The 14,093-nt window shown below is 45.6% G+C and overlaps 1 protein-coding gene across 1 annotated transcript in view; it reads left to right on the top strand.

The window, feature by feature from the left end:
- Positions 1 to 14,093, top strand: part of LOC115088574 (keratin, type II cytoskeletal 5-like) — a 40,157-nt gene that overhangs the window by 9,050 nt on the left and 17,014 nt on the right. The window contains exon 7 of the mRNA XM_029596831.1: positions 2,031 to 2,156. Within this exon, the coding sequence (XP_029452691.1) occupies positions 2,031 to 2,156 (126 nt within the window). The remainder of the gene's footprint in view (positions 1 to 2,030; positions 2,157 to 14,093) is intronic.

The following is a 14,093-nucleotide window of genomic DNA, read 5'->3' as shown; positions in this document are numbered from 1 at the left end:
GTAAGTGGACTTTTGAAAATTGCTACAATATATGCTATTGTCAGTAGGTTTTACCCGCATTAAGTGCACTTAACAAGGGTAAATGGCTTTTGAAAATTGCTCTGATAGTATGTTACATTTACATGCAGAACTCATTTGAAATTTCAACTGAATATGCGCACACTTTTATGCACATAGAGGAGAGGCATTTCATGGGGTGCACTCTGGGCAAGGTTGACACTTTTATGCACACATTTTGATTTTAAGAAGTATGCTTGTAAATTCTTTGGGCAGAACTATGCTCACCAAAAAGCAGGTAGAATCGTGTGCATGTAATGTAGCCAGGCTAAGTTTCAAACAATTTCAGATCTATTAGTTAAAATGTAGAACCTATCATTAAAATCATCCAATGTACCTGAAGACTGGAGAGTGGCCAGTGAAACCCCAATATGTAAAAAGGGCTCCAGGGGCGATCCAGAAAGCTATAGACCAGTGAGCCTGACTTCAGTGCTGGAAAAAACAGTGGAAATTATTCTAAAGATCAAAATCACAGAGCATATAGAAAGACATGGTTTAATGGAACACAGTCAGCATGGCTTTACCCAAGGGAAGTCTTGCCTAACAAATCTACATTTTTTGAAAGGGTTGATAAACATGTGGATAAAGGTGAACCGGTAGATGTAGTGTATTTGGATTTTCAGAAGGCATTTGACAAATTTCCTCATGAGAGGCTTCTAAGAAAAGTAAAAACTCCTTTCGTGGATTACAAACTGGTTAAAAGACAGGAAAGAGAGTAGGATTAAATGGACAATTTTCTCAGTGGAAGGGAGTGGGCAGTGGAGTGCCTCAGGGATCTGTTCTTATAGACCCGTACTTTTCAATATATTTATAAATGATCTGGAAAGGAATACAAGAAGTGAGGATATTCAAATTTGCAGATGATACAAAATTATTCAGAGTAGTTATATCATAAGCAGATTGTGATAAATTGCAGGAGGACCTTGTGAGACTGGAAAACTGGGCATCCAAATGGCAGATGAAATTTAATGTGGATAAGTGCAAGGTGATGCATATAGGGAAAAATAACCCATGCTTTAGTTACACAATGTTAGGTTCCATATTAGGAGCTACCACCCAGGAAAGAGATCTAGGCGTCATAGTGGATAACACATTGAGATTGTTGGCTCAGTGTGCTGCAGCAGTCAAAAAAGCAAACAGAATGTTAGGAATTATTAGAAAGGGAACGGTGAATAAAACGGAAAATGTCATAATGCCTCTCTATTGCTCCATGGTGAGACCGCACCTCGAATACTGTGTACAATTCTGGTTGCCGCATCTCAAGAAAGATATAGTTGCAATGGAGAAGGTACAGAGAAGGGCGACCAACATGATAAAGGGGATGAAATAGCTCCCCTATGAGGAAAGACTAAAGAGGTTAGGGCTGTTCAGCTTGGAGAAGAGATGGCTGAGGGGAATATGATAGAGGCGTCTAAAATCATGAGAGGTCTAGAATGGGTAAATGTGAATCGGTTATTTACTCTTTCAGATAATAGAAGGACTAGGGGGCACTCCTTGAAGTTAGCATGTGGCACATTTAAAACTAATCGAAGAAAATTCTTTTTCACTCAGCGCACAGTTAAACTCTGGAATTTGTTGCCGGGGATGTGGTCAGTGCACTTAGTATAGCTGGGTTTAAAAAAGATTTGGATAATTTCTTGGAGAAGTCCATTACCTGCTATTAATCAGGTTGACTTGAAAAATAGCCACTGCTATTACTAGGATCAGTAGCATAGGATAGACTTAGTTTTTGGGTACTTGCCAGGTACTTATAGCCTGGATTGGCCACTGTTGGAAACAGGATGCTGGGTTTGATGAACCCTTGGTCTGACTCAGTATGACAATTTCTTATGTTTCTTACACATGTAAATTCACTTTGAAAATTGCTGTAAACTGGACATGTAAGCCCACAGTGTTATGCAGCCTGTTATAAAATTGCCTCCAAAATCAAGATGCAGAACTAGAGTCTGTTTTCTTCTATGTGTTGCCAACAGTTTGAGGAGCTTCAGAGCACTTCTGTCCATCATGGAGAAACCCTGCGCACCACCAAGAGCGAGATTGTTGAGCACACCCGCATGATCCAACGGCTGAAGGCAGAAATTGAGAATGTGAAAAAACAAGTAGGTTTTCACTGAGCATCATAATTCCTGAACTGGACAACACGGACTCTTCATTTGTAACTGAATGAAAATTAGGGATGTGCTGTCGTTTGAAACAAAATAGGAAATGTCAACAGTATTTCCTGATTTGCTTCATTTTCAAAATGAAAGAAAAACGAATGAAATAGCATTCATTTTGCCTTTTATTTTGTACCACCACCGGCTGCCAATTAAAAACAAACATCAGCTGGCATTTTTAAAAAGCCCCTGGGCTTTCTCCTATCCCTGAGGGTAGCCTCCTGACACCCCTTAAACCTCCCCTGAACACTCTTCCACCCCCCCATGGGGAGCTGGCACCATTATGAGAAATGGCACTTGTGGACCGGAAGTAACAGGGGATTGCTCCTGCTGCCTCGGGAGGGTAACCATTTTCAGGTTTATGCTAAGAGAACGATCATGGGGAACCTCAGGGGATGGGAGAGAAAAAGGGGGCACATGGGGTGAAGCAAGTTAGAGGGAGCTTTGTAAAAATGTTGGCTGTGGTTTTGTTTTAGTGCGCATTATTGTAAAGTAGCACGCACTAAAATGACCCCTCCCCCCCCCAAAAAAAAACAAAACAAAAAACCTGAAACAACTCCCCAAACAAAATAAAAACCCTGCACATCCTTACTGAAATACTTTTGAGTTCTCTGTGAATTTAGTGCTTGCAGTCAAGGAGCCTGTGGTCTTCTTTAAACCTAATCAACTATGTAATCTAAATACTAATGGTTGATACTTTTGGATGCAGTATTAATTTCCAGACTGGAAGCAGAAGGACTGAGATAAGGAAATATTCTTATAGAATAAAACACAACCCAATCTTTCATGATTCTATAGCCAGAAGAGAGACTGCATAATTAACATCTCACTACAGAATAAATAAGTCATTGCAAAATACTCACAAGAGCTACTACCCCCACTACACAGAAACAGTTCAGCCTTTTGCAGGCATTGTGTTGAAAAAAGCTGCTCTCTCTCCCCAGTAGTGCATGGGGCAATAGTGTGTTGCTGCAGGCTGACTGGACAAGAAAGTGAGCCAATCAGGTTCCTACCAGTGAGAAGGCCGGCCAATCAGCATAAATGCAGGAAGGGAGTCCCATCTGAAACAGAGAGGACTCTCTGACTCTGGACACACTGCTAGTATAGCTGCTGGCATCTAGTGGCCAGAAGTAGACTGCAGGCTTTTATTGGCACTAATGCTGCTGCTGGTTCACCTGGAACAGCAAGGCATGTATACTGTCTTTGCTGTATATTAGTTTTGGTATTATATATTATTGGTAAAGATTTTTATTTATATATGCCATCCTATTTTTTTCCTTTCCCCTGGTTTTCTACCCTCAGTGGTTTCTGCCACCCTTTACCCTCAGACAGCACAAACAGGTGGTTTGGGGGGAAATATCACCAGCCCAAGGGCTGGAAGGGTTCCTCCTCCTTCATGACACACCCTCAGCGCCCCGGGTAGTTGGCAGGGGTGGACATGGGAGCGGCAACTATCTTCACCCGTTCCTGGCCTTGAGCACAGTGTATCTGCAGTATCCTTGCACAGTAGCACATGTTGCTATGGCCCGAGCCACAAAACTGGCTTCTCCCCGCCCCCCCCCCCCCCCCTTCCCCCCAGGTATTTCATAGGCTTTTATTCCAGTAAATAGCTACTTACCCGGGTAGAATGGCCTGTCTAAAACCTGGCACATGGCACTTTTAGCTGCGGGAGAATGAGGCATTCCTGCAGGCGTGTTTAGTTTGGGGGAGGCGGAGGAAGAAAACAACACATTCCAGTTTCAAATATCAGTGCCCTCGTTTTCTCCTTTTCCACCTACTACCTGCACAGATAGCGGGTCCAAGGATACGGGGAAGGCTTTTGGCACACCAGGCTATAACAGCCATCCTAACCCTTCCCTCCTGGGCACGTGCCCTTGGAGACCTATCTTGGGTGCGAGAGGACACTACATCACCTTGAGGGCAGGTCCTAGCTACAGGATTGCTTCCTGCCTCATCAAGCTGATGCTCTCCTTCCAGGCGACCTTTCTACAGCAAGGCAGCACAGGGACTACCAGATTGGAGGTGGGACTGCTCTACCATGTCCCTGAAGGTCTCCTGTATGTACCTCCTGTATGTACCTTAGCTCCTCTAGGTCTGCCACTCGAACATCCAGAGATTGGATGATCTCTGAGGACCTGGAGCTCTTTGCACTTAGAGCACACACATGATCTCTTGCCAGCTGAGAGATAATCCCACATGTGGCACATGAACCTTTCGGTCCTCTACTGCTCTTCTGGACAGAGCTCAGGGGGTATTTCTTGGTAGGCCAAAGTTATCTGGTTATCTTAGCCAGATCATTCAGATATTCAAAGTTAGCTTGATAACTTTAGTCATGCCAAGAGGCAGTTCTAAAGTTACCCAGACAAACTTTCTCAGAAAACTTTGGATTGTCTGAGAACAGGCAGTGGCATGGCTGAATATACAGTGCAAGTTACTCAGGTAAGTTTATCCAGATAACTTACCCAGACAAACCACAGTTGAATATCAACCGCAAAGTGGCATGCCCAAGTCAAAATTAGTATTTTATTTAGTATAAAGCACCTATAAAATTTGTATTCATAGGTGTTTTAGAATATTTAGCTAAAAGTTTTTAAAATTTGCCACTTTCCGTTGCCCACTGTAGAATAATCCCACTGCCATGGCATTATGTGCAATCACAGCTGTGTGTGGGTCATCAAGGCGATAAATTCAGCTGACTGAACAACATGCAAATGTATTATAATTCTCCTCAGAATGCCAAGTTTCATGTTATTGCTGTAGAATTAAGCTAGAAAGAATACAAGAGATGGCTCTTGCACTATCACTTCTGACTTGCCAGCTTCTTAAACTCTTTCTGACATGACCTGCTTACATTCAAAAGAAAATTGTGAAAGATAAATATGGGCATCTAAGTGTCAGGATTTGCTGATAATGGATAATGGGAAAGCAAATGAGCTGTCATTAGGCTATATCTGCTAAATACTGAAATATATCATTATTTTTTTATTCTTCTTGGTTTGAGAACTAGGGAAGAAGACATCCAAGCATATGTAGAAAACACCAAGAACTAATAATAATAATAATCATAATAATAATAGAATAAACATAGTGGATTCCACACACTTTATATAGTTTAATACTTCATCAACATGACACAGCCACCTCTGAGGTGAAAGTCTAGTTAAATGTTTTTGGAGCCTGATATATGTGTGGGTTTCCAAGGAAGACTGGGAAATAAGGTGAAATACTAATATTATTGTGCAACTATTTTATTTATTTATGTATTTGTTTGTTTATTTATTTACAGTGCTTTATATGTGCAAAAAGATCTAGGCAGTTTATATAAGGATAACATTCATAAAAACTACAAATAAAAGATCTAAAAACAAAATAAAACATTGAATAAATTTAAAAAATCAGAACATTTAAATGAAACATTGATTTGACAATAAGCTGCATAGTCATATTTGGTGAAAGCTAAACCAGAATTCATAGAAGTGCCTGCTTAATTAAACCTGTTTTAACATGGCCTGAAATGTTTTAGTGAAAGTTAAAAGACACACTTCTTGAGGAAGTGAGTTCCATGGAGTGGAAGCAGCCACAAAAAATGCCCGCTCCTGAGTCTCAGCTAGCTTAGCTTCGCGAACTGAGGGCCCATAAAGAAGATATATCTCTGAAAGGATCGTAGATTACAAGTTGGGTTGTAAATGTGAAGCACAGATTTGATCCACAGCAAATTGTGAATCAGAAGGTACAGAGAAGGGCAACCAAAATGATAAAGGGGATGGAACAGCTTCCCTATGAGGAAAGGCTGAAGAGGTTAGGGCTGTTCAGCTTGGAGAAGAGACGGCTGAGGGGGGATATGATAGAGGTCTTTAAGATCATGAGAGGTCTTGAACGAGTAAATGTGACTCGGTTATTTTCACTTTCGAATAATAGAAGGACTAGGGGGCATTCCATGAAGTTAGCAAGTAGCACATTTAAGACTAATCGGAGAAAATTCTTTTTCACTCAACGCACAATAAAGCTCTGGAATTTGTTGCCAGAGGATGTGGTTAGTGCAGTTAGTGTAGCTGGGTTCAAAAAAGGTTTGGATAAGTTCTTGGAGGAGAAGTCCATTAATGGCTATTAATCAATTTTACTTAGGGAATAGCCACTGCTATTAATTGCATCAGTAGCATGGGATCTTCTTAGTGTTTGGGTAATTGCCAGGTTCTTGTGGCTGGTTTTGGCCTCTGTTGGAAACAGGATGCTGGGCTTGATGGACCCTTGGTCTGACCCAGCATGGCAATTTCTTATGTTCTTATGTACCTTTAAAGCAATCTTGTATAGGGATGTGAATCGTTTTCCATATCGTCTTAACGATAGAAATCGTGTGGCAGGGCAAGAAAATCGTCTTAGGCACGATTTTTTAGTTAAAAAATCGTTAAAAATCGTTTTTTCCGGTTAGTGCGCACTAACTCGAGTTAGTGCGCACTAACGGGAGTTAGTGCGCACTAACTGGGAGTTAGTGCGCACTAACTGGGAGTTAGTGCGCACTAACTGAAAATGATACAATTTGACACTTTTCAGGTCAGTTAAGGTCAGTTTAGGAATGAATATGTATTCCTATTGGCTGCCCTCTTATTTATTCATGTTACCAAGTTTCCTACTGACAGTATATGGGGGATGGGAAATGGAAACAGTTGGTAGCTTGACAAAACAAGTAATGTGATCAGTCAATGTGACTAGAACTTGTGCCCTAACCCTGATACCAGGGGTATTGTGATCTTCCTGCACACAGTGCCCTATCCCTATTAATACCAGGAGTGTTGTGATCTTCCTGCACACAGTGCCCTATCCCTAATACCAGGGGTGTTGTGATCTTCCTGCACACAGTGCCCTATTCCTGATACTGGGGGTGTTGTGATCTTCCTGCACACAGTGCCCTATTCCTGATACCGGGGGTGTTGTGATCTTCTTGCACACATCCCGATATCAGGGATAGGGCACTGCATGCAGGAAGATCACAACACTCCTGGTATTAATAGGGATAGGGCACTGCATGCAGGAAGATCACAACACCCCTGGTATCAGGGATAAGGCACTGTGTGCAGGAAGATCACAATACCCCGGAGGAGTGAGGGTCAGGCAGCTCCCCCCTGTCTGTGAAGCCAGCCTCTCACTAGTAATGCAGGGAGGGAGCTGTCTCAGACTTCACCATCCTCCCCCCCCCCTTACCCACACACCATTCACTAGCTGGGACATGGGGGAAGTCAGGAGTGAGGGTCAGGCAGCTCCCCCCTGTCTGTGAAGCCAGCCTCTCACTAGTAATGCAGGGAGGGAGCTGTCTCAGACTTCACCATCCACCCCCCCCCCCCCCACCCCCACACCATTCACTAGCTGGGACATGGGGGAAGTCAGGAGTGAGGGACAGGCAGCCCCCCCCTGTCTGTGAAGCCAGCCTCTCACTAGTAATGCAGGGAGGGAGCTGTCTCAGACTTCACCATCCTCCCCCCCCCCTCACCCACACACCATTCACTAGCTGGGACATGGGGGAAGTCAGGAGTGAGGGTCAGGCAGCTCCCCCCTGTCTGTGAAGCCAGCCTCTCACTAGTAATGCAGGGAGGGAGCTGTCTCAGACTTCACCATCCTCCCCCCCCCCCCTCACCCACACACCATTCACTAGCTGGGACATGGGGAAGTCAGGAGTGAGGGTCAGGCAGCTCCCCCCTGTCTGTGAAGCCAGCCTCTCACTAGTAATGCAGGGAGGGAGCTGTCTCAGACTTCACCATCCTCCCCCCCCCCCCTCACCCTCACACCATTCACTAGCTGGGACATGGGGGAAGTCAGGAGTGAGGGTCAGGCAGCTCCCCCCTGTCTGTGAAGCCAGCCTCTCACTAGTAATGCAGGGAGGGAGCTGTCTCAGACTTCACCATCCACCCCCCCCCCCTCACCCACACACCATTCACTAGCTGGGACATGGGGGAAGTCAGGAGTGAAAGTCAGGCAGCTCCCCCCTGTCTGTGAAGCCAGCCTCTCACTAGTAATGCAGGGAGGGAGCTGTCTCAGACTTCACCATCCTCCCCCCCCCCCCCTCACCCACACACCATTCACTAGCTGGGACATGGGGGAAGTCAGGAGTGAGGGTCAGGCAGCTCCCCCCTGTCTGCGAAGCCAGCCTCTCACTAGTAATACAGGGAGGGAGCTGTCTCAGACTTCACCATCCTCCCCCCCCCTCACCCACACACCATTCACTAGCTGGGACATGGGGGAAGTCAGGAGTGAGGGTCAGGCAGCTCCCCCCTGTCTGTGAAGCCAGCCTCTCACTAGTAATGCAGGGAGGGAGCTGTCTCAGACTTCACCAACCTCCCCCCCCCCTCACCCACACACCATTCACTAGCTGGGACATGGGGGAAGTCAGGAGTGAGGGTCAGGCAGCTCCCCCCTGTCTGTGAAGCCAGCCTCTCACTAGTAATGCAGGGAGGGAGCTGTCTCAGACTTCACCATCCTCCCCCCCCCCCTCACCCACACACCATTCACTAGCTGGGACATGGGGGAAGTCAGGAGTGAGGGTCAGGCAGCTCCCCCCTGTCTGTGAAGCCAGCCTCTCACTAGTAATGCAGGGAGGGAGCTGTCTCAGACTTCACCATCCACCCCCCCCCACCTCACCCACACACCATTCACTAGCTGGGACATGGGGGAAGTCAGGAGTGAGGGACAGGCAGCTCCCCCCTGTCTGTGAAGCCAGCCTCTCACTAGTAATGCAGGGAGGGAGCTGTCTCAGACTTCACCATCCTCCCCCCCCCCCCCTCACCCACACACCATTCACTAGCTGGGACATGGGGGAAGTCAGGAGTGAGGGTCAGGCAGCTCCCCCCCTGTCTGTGAAGCCAGCCTCTCACTAGTAATGCAGGGAGGGAGCTGTCTCAGACTTCACCATCCTCGCCCCCCCCCCTCACCCACACACCATTCACTAGCTGGGACATGGGGGAAGTCAGGAGTGAGGGTCAGGCAGCTCCCCCCTGTCTGTGAAGCCAGCCTCTCACTAGTAATGCAGGGAGGGAGCTGTCTCAGACTTCACCATCCTCCCCCCCCCCCCCTCACCCCCCCACCATTCACTAGCTGGGACATGGGGGAAGTCAGGAGTGAGGGTCAGGCAGCTCCCCCCCTGTCTGTGAAGCCAGCCTCTCACTAGTAATGCAGGGAGGGAGCTGTCTCAGACTTCACCATCCACCCCCCCCCCCCCTCACCCACACACCATTCACTAGCTGGGACATGGGGGAAGTCAGGAGTGAGGGTCAGGCAGCTCCCCCCTGTCTGTGAAGCCAGCCTCTCACTAGTAATGCAGGGAGGGAGCTGTCTCAGACTTCACCATCCTCCCCCCCCCCCCCTCACCCACACACCATTCACTAGCTGGGACATGGGGGAAGTCAGGAGTGAGGGTCAGGCAGCTCCCCCCTGTCTGTGAAGCCAGCCTCTCACTAGTAATGCAGGGAGGGAGCTGTCTCAGACTTCACCATCCTCCCCCCCCCCCCTCACCCACACACCATTCACTAGCTGGGACATGGGGGAAGTCAGGAGTGAGGGTCAGGCAGCTCCCCCCTGTCTGCGAAGCCAGCCTCTCACTAGTAATGCAGGGGGGGAGCTGTCTCAGACTTCACCATCCTCCCCCCCCCCTCACCCACACACCATTCACTAGCTGGGACATGGGGGAAGTCAGGAGTGAGGGTCAGGCAGCTCCCCCCTGTCTGTGAAGCCAGCCTCTCACTAGTAATGCAGGGAGGGAGCTGTCTCAGACTTCACCATCCTCCCCCCCCCCCCTCACCCACACACCATTCACTAGCTGGGACATGGGGGAAGTCAGGAGTGAGGGTCAGGCAGCTCCCCCCTGTCTGTGAAGCCAGCCTCTCACTAGTAATGCAGGGAGGGAGCTGTCTCAGACTTCACCATCCTCCCCCCCCCCCCTCACCCACACACCATTCACTAGCTGGGACATGGGGGAAGTCAGGAGTGAGGGTCAGGCAGCTCCCCCCTGTCTGTGAAGCCAGCCTCTCACTAGTAATGCAGGGAGGGAGCTGTCTCAGACTTCACCATCCACCCCCCCCCCTCCCCCCCACACCATTCACTAGCTGGGACATGGGGGAAGTCAGGAGTGAGGGTCAGGCAGCTCCCCCCTGTCTGTGAAGCCAGCCTCTCACTAGTAATGCAGGGAGGGAGCTGTCTCAGACTTCACCATCCTCCCCCCCCCCCCCTCACCCACACACCATTCACTAGCTGGGACATGGGGGAAGTCAGGAGTGAGGGTCAGGCAGCTCCCCCCTGTCTGTGAAGCCAGCCTCTCACTAGTAATGCAGGGAGGGAGCTGTCTCAGACTGGTATCAGGGTTAGGGCACTGTGTGCAGGAAGATCACAACACTCCTGGTATTAATAGGGATAGGTATACTACACTGAGGGTAAGTTTATACTATAATTCTCTTATATCAAATGATTATATCCACAAAAGAGAATACACTAATTCACCAATACAATCTCAAATTTATAATTTATTAATGAAACATATAAAATAGATCCTATCTAGACAATAATTTCTATCTAGCACAATCATTCCTCCATACCACAATCATATCTCAATTACAGTCATGCCATACCTATAAAAACATCATATATAAAAATCCCAACACCAATGTGTAACACTTCTTATTTTTATAAATCTAATATCAAATGTCTTATTGCAATAATCTCTGTAATACTTCTAATAATTTTATCACAAACTGTAATAATGGTGATGCGATATAATTCCGTGTCAGCAGAACCCGATAAGCACAGGTTCAAACATCACACTCTATACTTTTCTAAATGTTCCAAAAACGGTGACATCGTCCGGGCGGGTCCAATGGACGATGTCACCGTTTTTGGAACATTTAGAAAAGTATAGAGTGTGATGTTTGAACCTGTGCTTATCGGGTTCTGCTGACACGGAATTATATCGCATCACCATTATTACAGTTTGTGATAAAATTATTAGAAGTATTACAGAGATTATTGCAATAAGACATTTGATATTAGATTTATAAAAATAAGAAGTGTTACACATTGGTGTTGGGATTTTTATATATGATGTTTTTATAGGTATGGCATGACTGTAATTGAGATATGATTGTGGTATGGAGGAATGATTGTGCTAGATAGAAATTATTGTCTAGATAGGATCTATTTTATATGTTTCATTAATAAATTATAAATTTGAGATTGTATTGGTGAATTCGTGTATTCTCTTTTGTGGATATAATTAATAGGGATAGGGCACTGTAAGAGATGACTGTAGTAGATTGAATAAAGATCTGATGTTTCTGCTCTCCTCACACCAAACAAAAACAACACACAAGCAGAGAAGCCCTTCTTACAAAGCTGAGCTAGTGAGTTAAGTAGGAGGAAAAGTAAACATACTGGTGCCAGTGTGGCTACTTAAAAAATACACTTACCAACAATCAATTACATATATTTGAACTGTGTACAGTTCCAGCCAGGATCACCTTTCTAAAATGCACAGTGATTGGCAAATTCAACATGCACTAGCATTTCAGGTGCCTGCTAACAAAAATAATAAACAAACAAGTTCTAGTCACGTGAGTGCTGATCATTACATTACTTTTTTTGTCAAGCTTCCAACTGTTTCCATTTCACATCCCCCCAACCATATTGGTAACATCAATAGATAAGAGCACAGCCAGCCAATAGGAATACATACATACATATTCATTCCTAAGTGACCTTTACTGACCTGGGAAGTGTGAACACTTTATTTCATTTCTGTTGGTGTTCGTTAGTTTCCAGTTCCATTTCCCATCCCCCCAACCATCACCTCAGTGGTAACCTTGGTAACATCAATAGATAAGAGGGCAGCCAGCCAATAGGAACACATATTCATTCCTAACTGACCTTCAGTGACCTGGAAAGTGTTTATTTGTATCATTTTCAGTTAGTGCGCACTAAATCGAGTTAGTGCGCACTAACGGGGAGTTAGTGCGCACTAACTCGATTTAGTGCGCACTAACACGATTTAACGATTTTTAACGATATATCGTTAGAATTTCTATTGTATCGTGTTCTATAACGATTTAAGACGATATAAACATTATCGGACGATAATTTTAATCGTTGAAAAACGATTCACATCCCTAATCTTGTATGTAATCCAAAACGGCACTGGCAGCCAATTCAAATTGTAAAAAGCTGGAGAAATGTGGTCACTCAACCCCTGACCTGTAATAAGCCTAGCAGTGGCATTCTGCAAAACTTGAAAAAGGTTAACTAATGTACAGTCAGTTACAGTTATCAGTTGATGGCAGTATTAAAACTTATACTACTATGCAAAAGTCTGATGAGGGTAGTAGGGGTTAAAGACCACCAACTAAGTGCAGTTTATATAAAACCATATCTCACCACAGCCTTAATCTGATCTCGAAGGGTCAAACTGTTGTCAATCAAAACCCCCAAGATTTTCACACAGGCCACAGTAGGCAGCTCAATATTCTCAAAAGGAATTGTACCTGGAAGAGAATCTCCCTTAGAATGCTGGATTAAAATAATCTCTGTTTTTAGCCATAAAGATAATTTATTATGCATAAACCACTGGTTAATTGAGGATAAACAAGTTGATAATAGAGTGATTGTGTTAGCCCATGAAGACTGTATGGGAATAAAAAAAAACTGCATATCGTCTGCATACAACCGGTATCTCGCGCAGAGCCCAGCCAATAAGTCTGCAAATAGGTGACATAAATATTAAACATTGAAGCAAAGTTGAGCCCTGGGAGCCACCAGTTGTAATGGGATGCCAGTCTGAGCAGCTCCCATTCAATCACACTTGTTGTGATCTCCTGGATAAATAAGACCTAAACAATTACATTTTTATAAACTAAATTAACAATGAAATGCCCACAGAGTACTTTGGTCCTCTGTAAACGGAGTATTTTGTGATGAGATGAGAATTAGAACTCAGCAGGTCTCATGGGGGTGGGGAGGAGGGGTTAGTTTTTGTAATTTCATGCAGAAGTTAGTTACACCAGTTTCCAAAACAAACTTTATATGAATAAGTCCGCTTTGAAATCATACTAGCACAGGAGCAGCAGAATGCCTTTCTGTTTGGGGAGGCCAAGCCAACTAAACTCCACCCGCCCCCTCCCTCTCTGTCCTCCTTCCCTCCATCAGTCTCCCTCTCTTTCTCCCTCCCTGTCGTCCTCCCCACCCCCTCTTCTCTCTCCATTTCTTCTCCCACTTCAGTCCCCATTTCCCCCATCCAAGGTGATGAGCGGCAGGAGGAGAGCAATGGTGCTGCCTCGTGCTGCATCTTCCTCTTTCCCTGCCACCTGACCCGACTGCTGCTTTCAGCTGTGCAGCCACACAGACTCCCATGCACTTGAAAGCAGCAGTGGGGCCCAGAGCTGATTCCTCCTTCTTCTCCTCCTCCTGCCGCTGAACAGTTGCGGCCTGCCCGACCTGGCCCCTGATCTTCCGCAGCGACTCTGCAGAAAAGGACAGATTTTGGTCGGGCCACAGCCCCTGTGGCCCACTTCATTTTGACACCAGTGTCCCACCAAATCTAACCACGCCCATTTACGCCTGGTATTTAATGCACCGAAATTTACCAGGAAAGTTTGCGTGTACACGTTTGAATTTTTAAACATAGGTTTGCAAGTCTATACCCCTCCCCAACTCCACTCCCAGGAATGCTTGCATCCAGTCCGGATAAACCTACACACAAACAGGACGTTACTCTGCATATTGGGGTGATCATTTTTAAAATGCCTGTTTCTGCGAGTAAAACGCTGTTTTACCCATGGAAAATGCTTTTGAAAATGACCTGCATGATGACTAACCAAAATCTAACCAATTAAATAAATGGAAAATAAATCTGAG

This window comes from Rhinatrema bivittatum, chromosome 3 (genome assembly GCF_901001135.1).
Source record: "Rhinatrema bivittatum chromosome 3, aRhiBiv1.1, whole genome shotgun sequence".
NCBI lineage: Eukaryota > Metazoa > Chordata > Amphibia > Gymnophiona > Rhinatrematidae > Rhinatrema > Rhinatrema bivittatum.
Note: the sequence above shows the minus strand (reverse complement) of the source record. Positions and strands in the feature narration are given on the sequence as shown.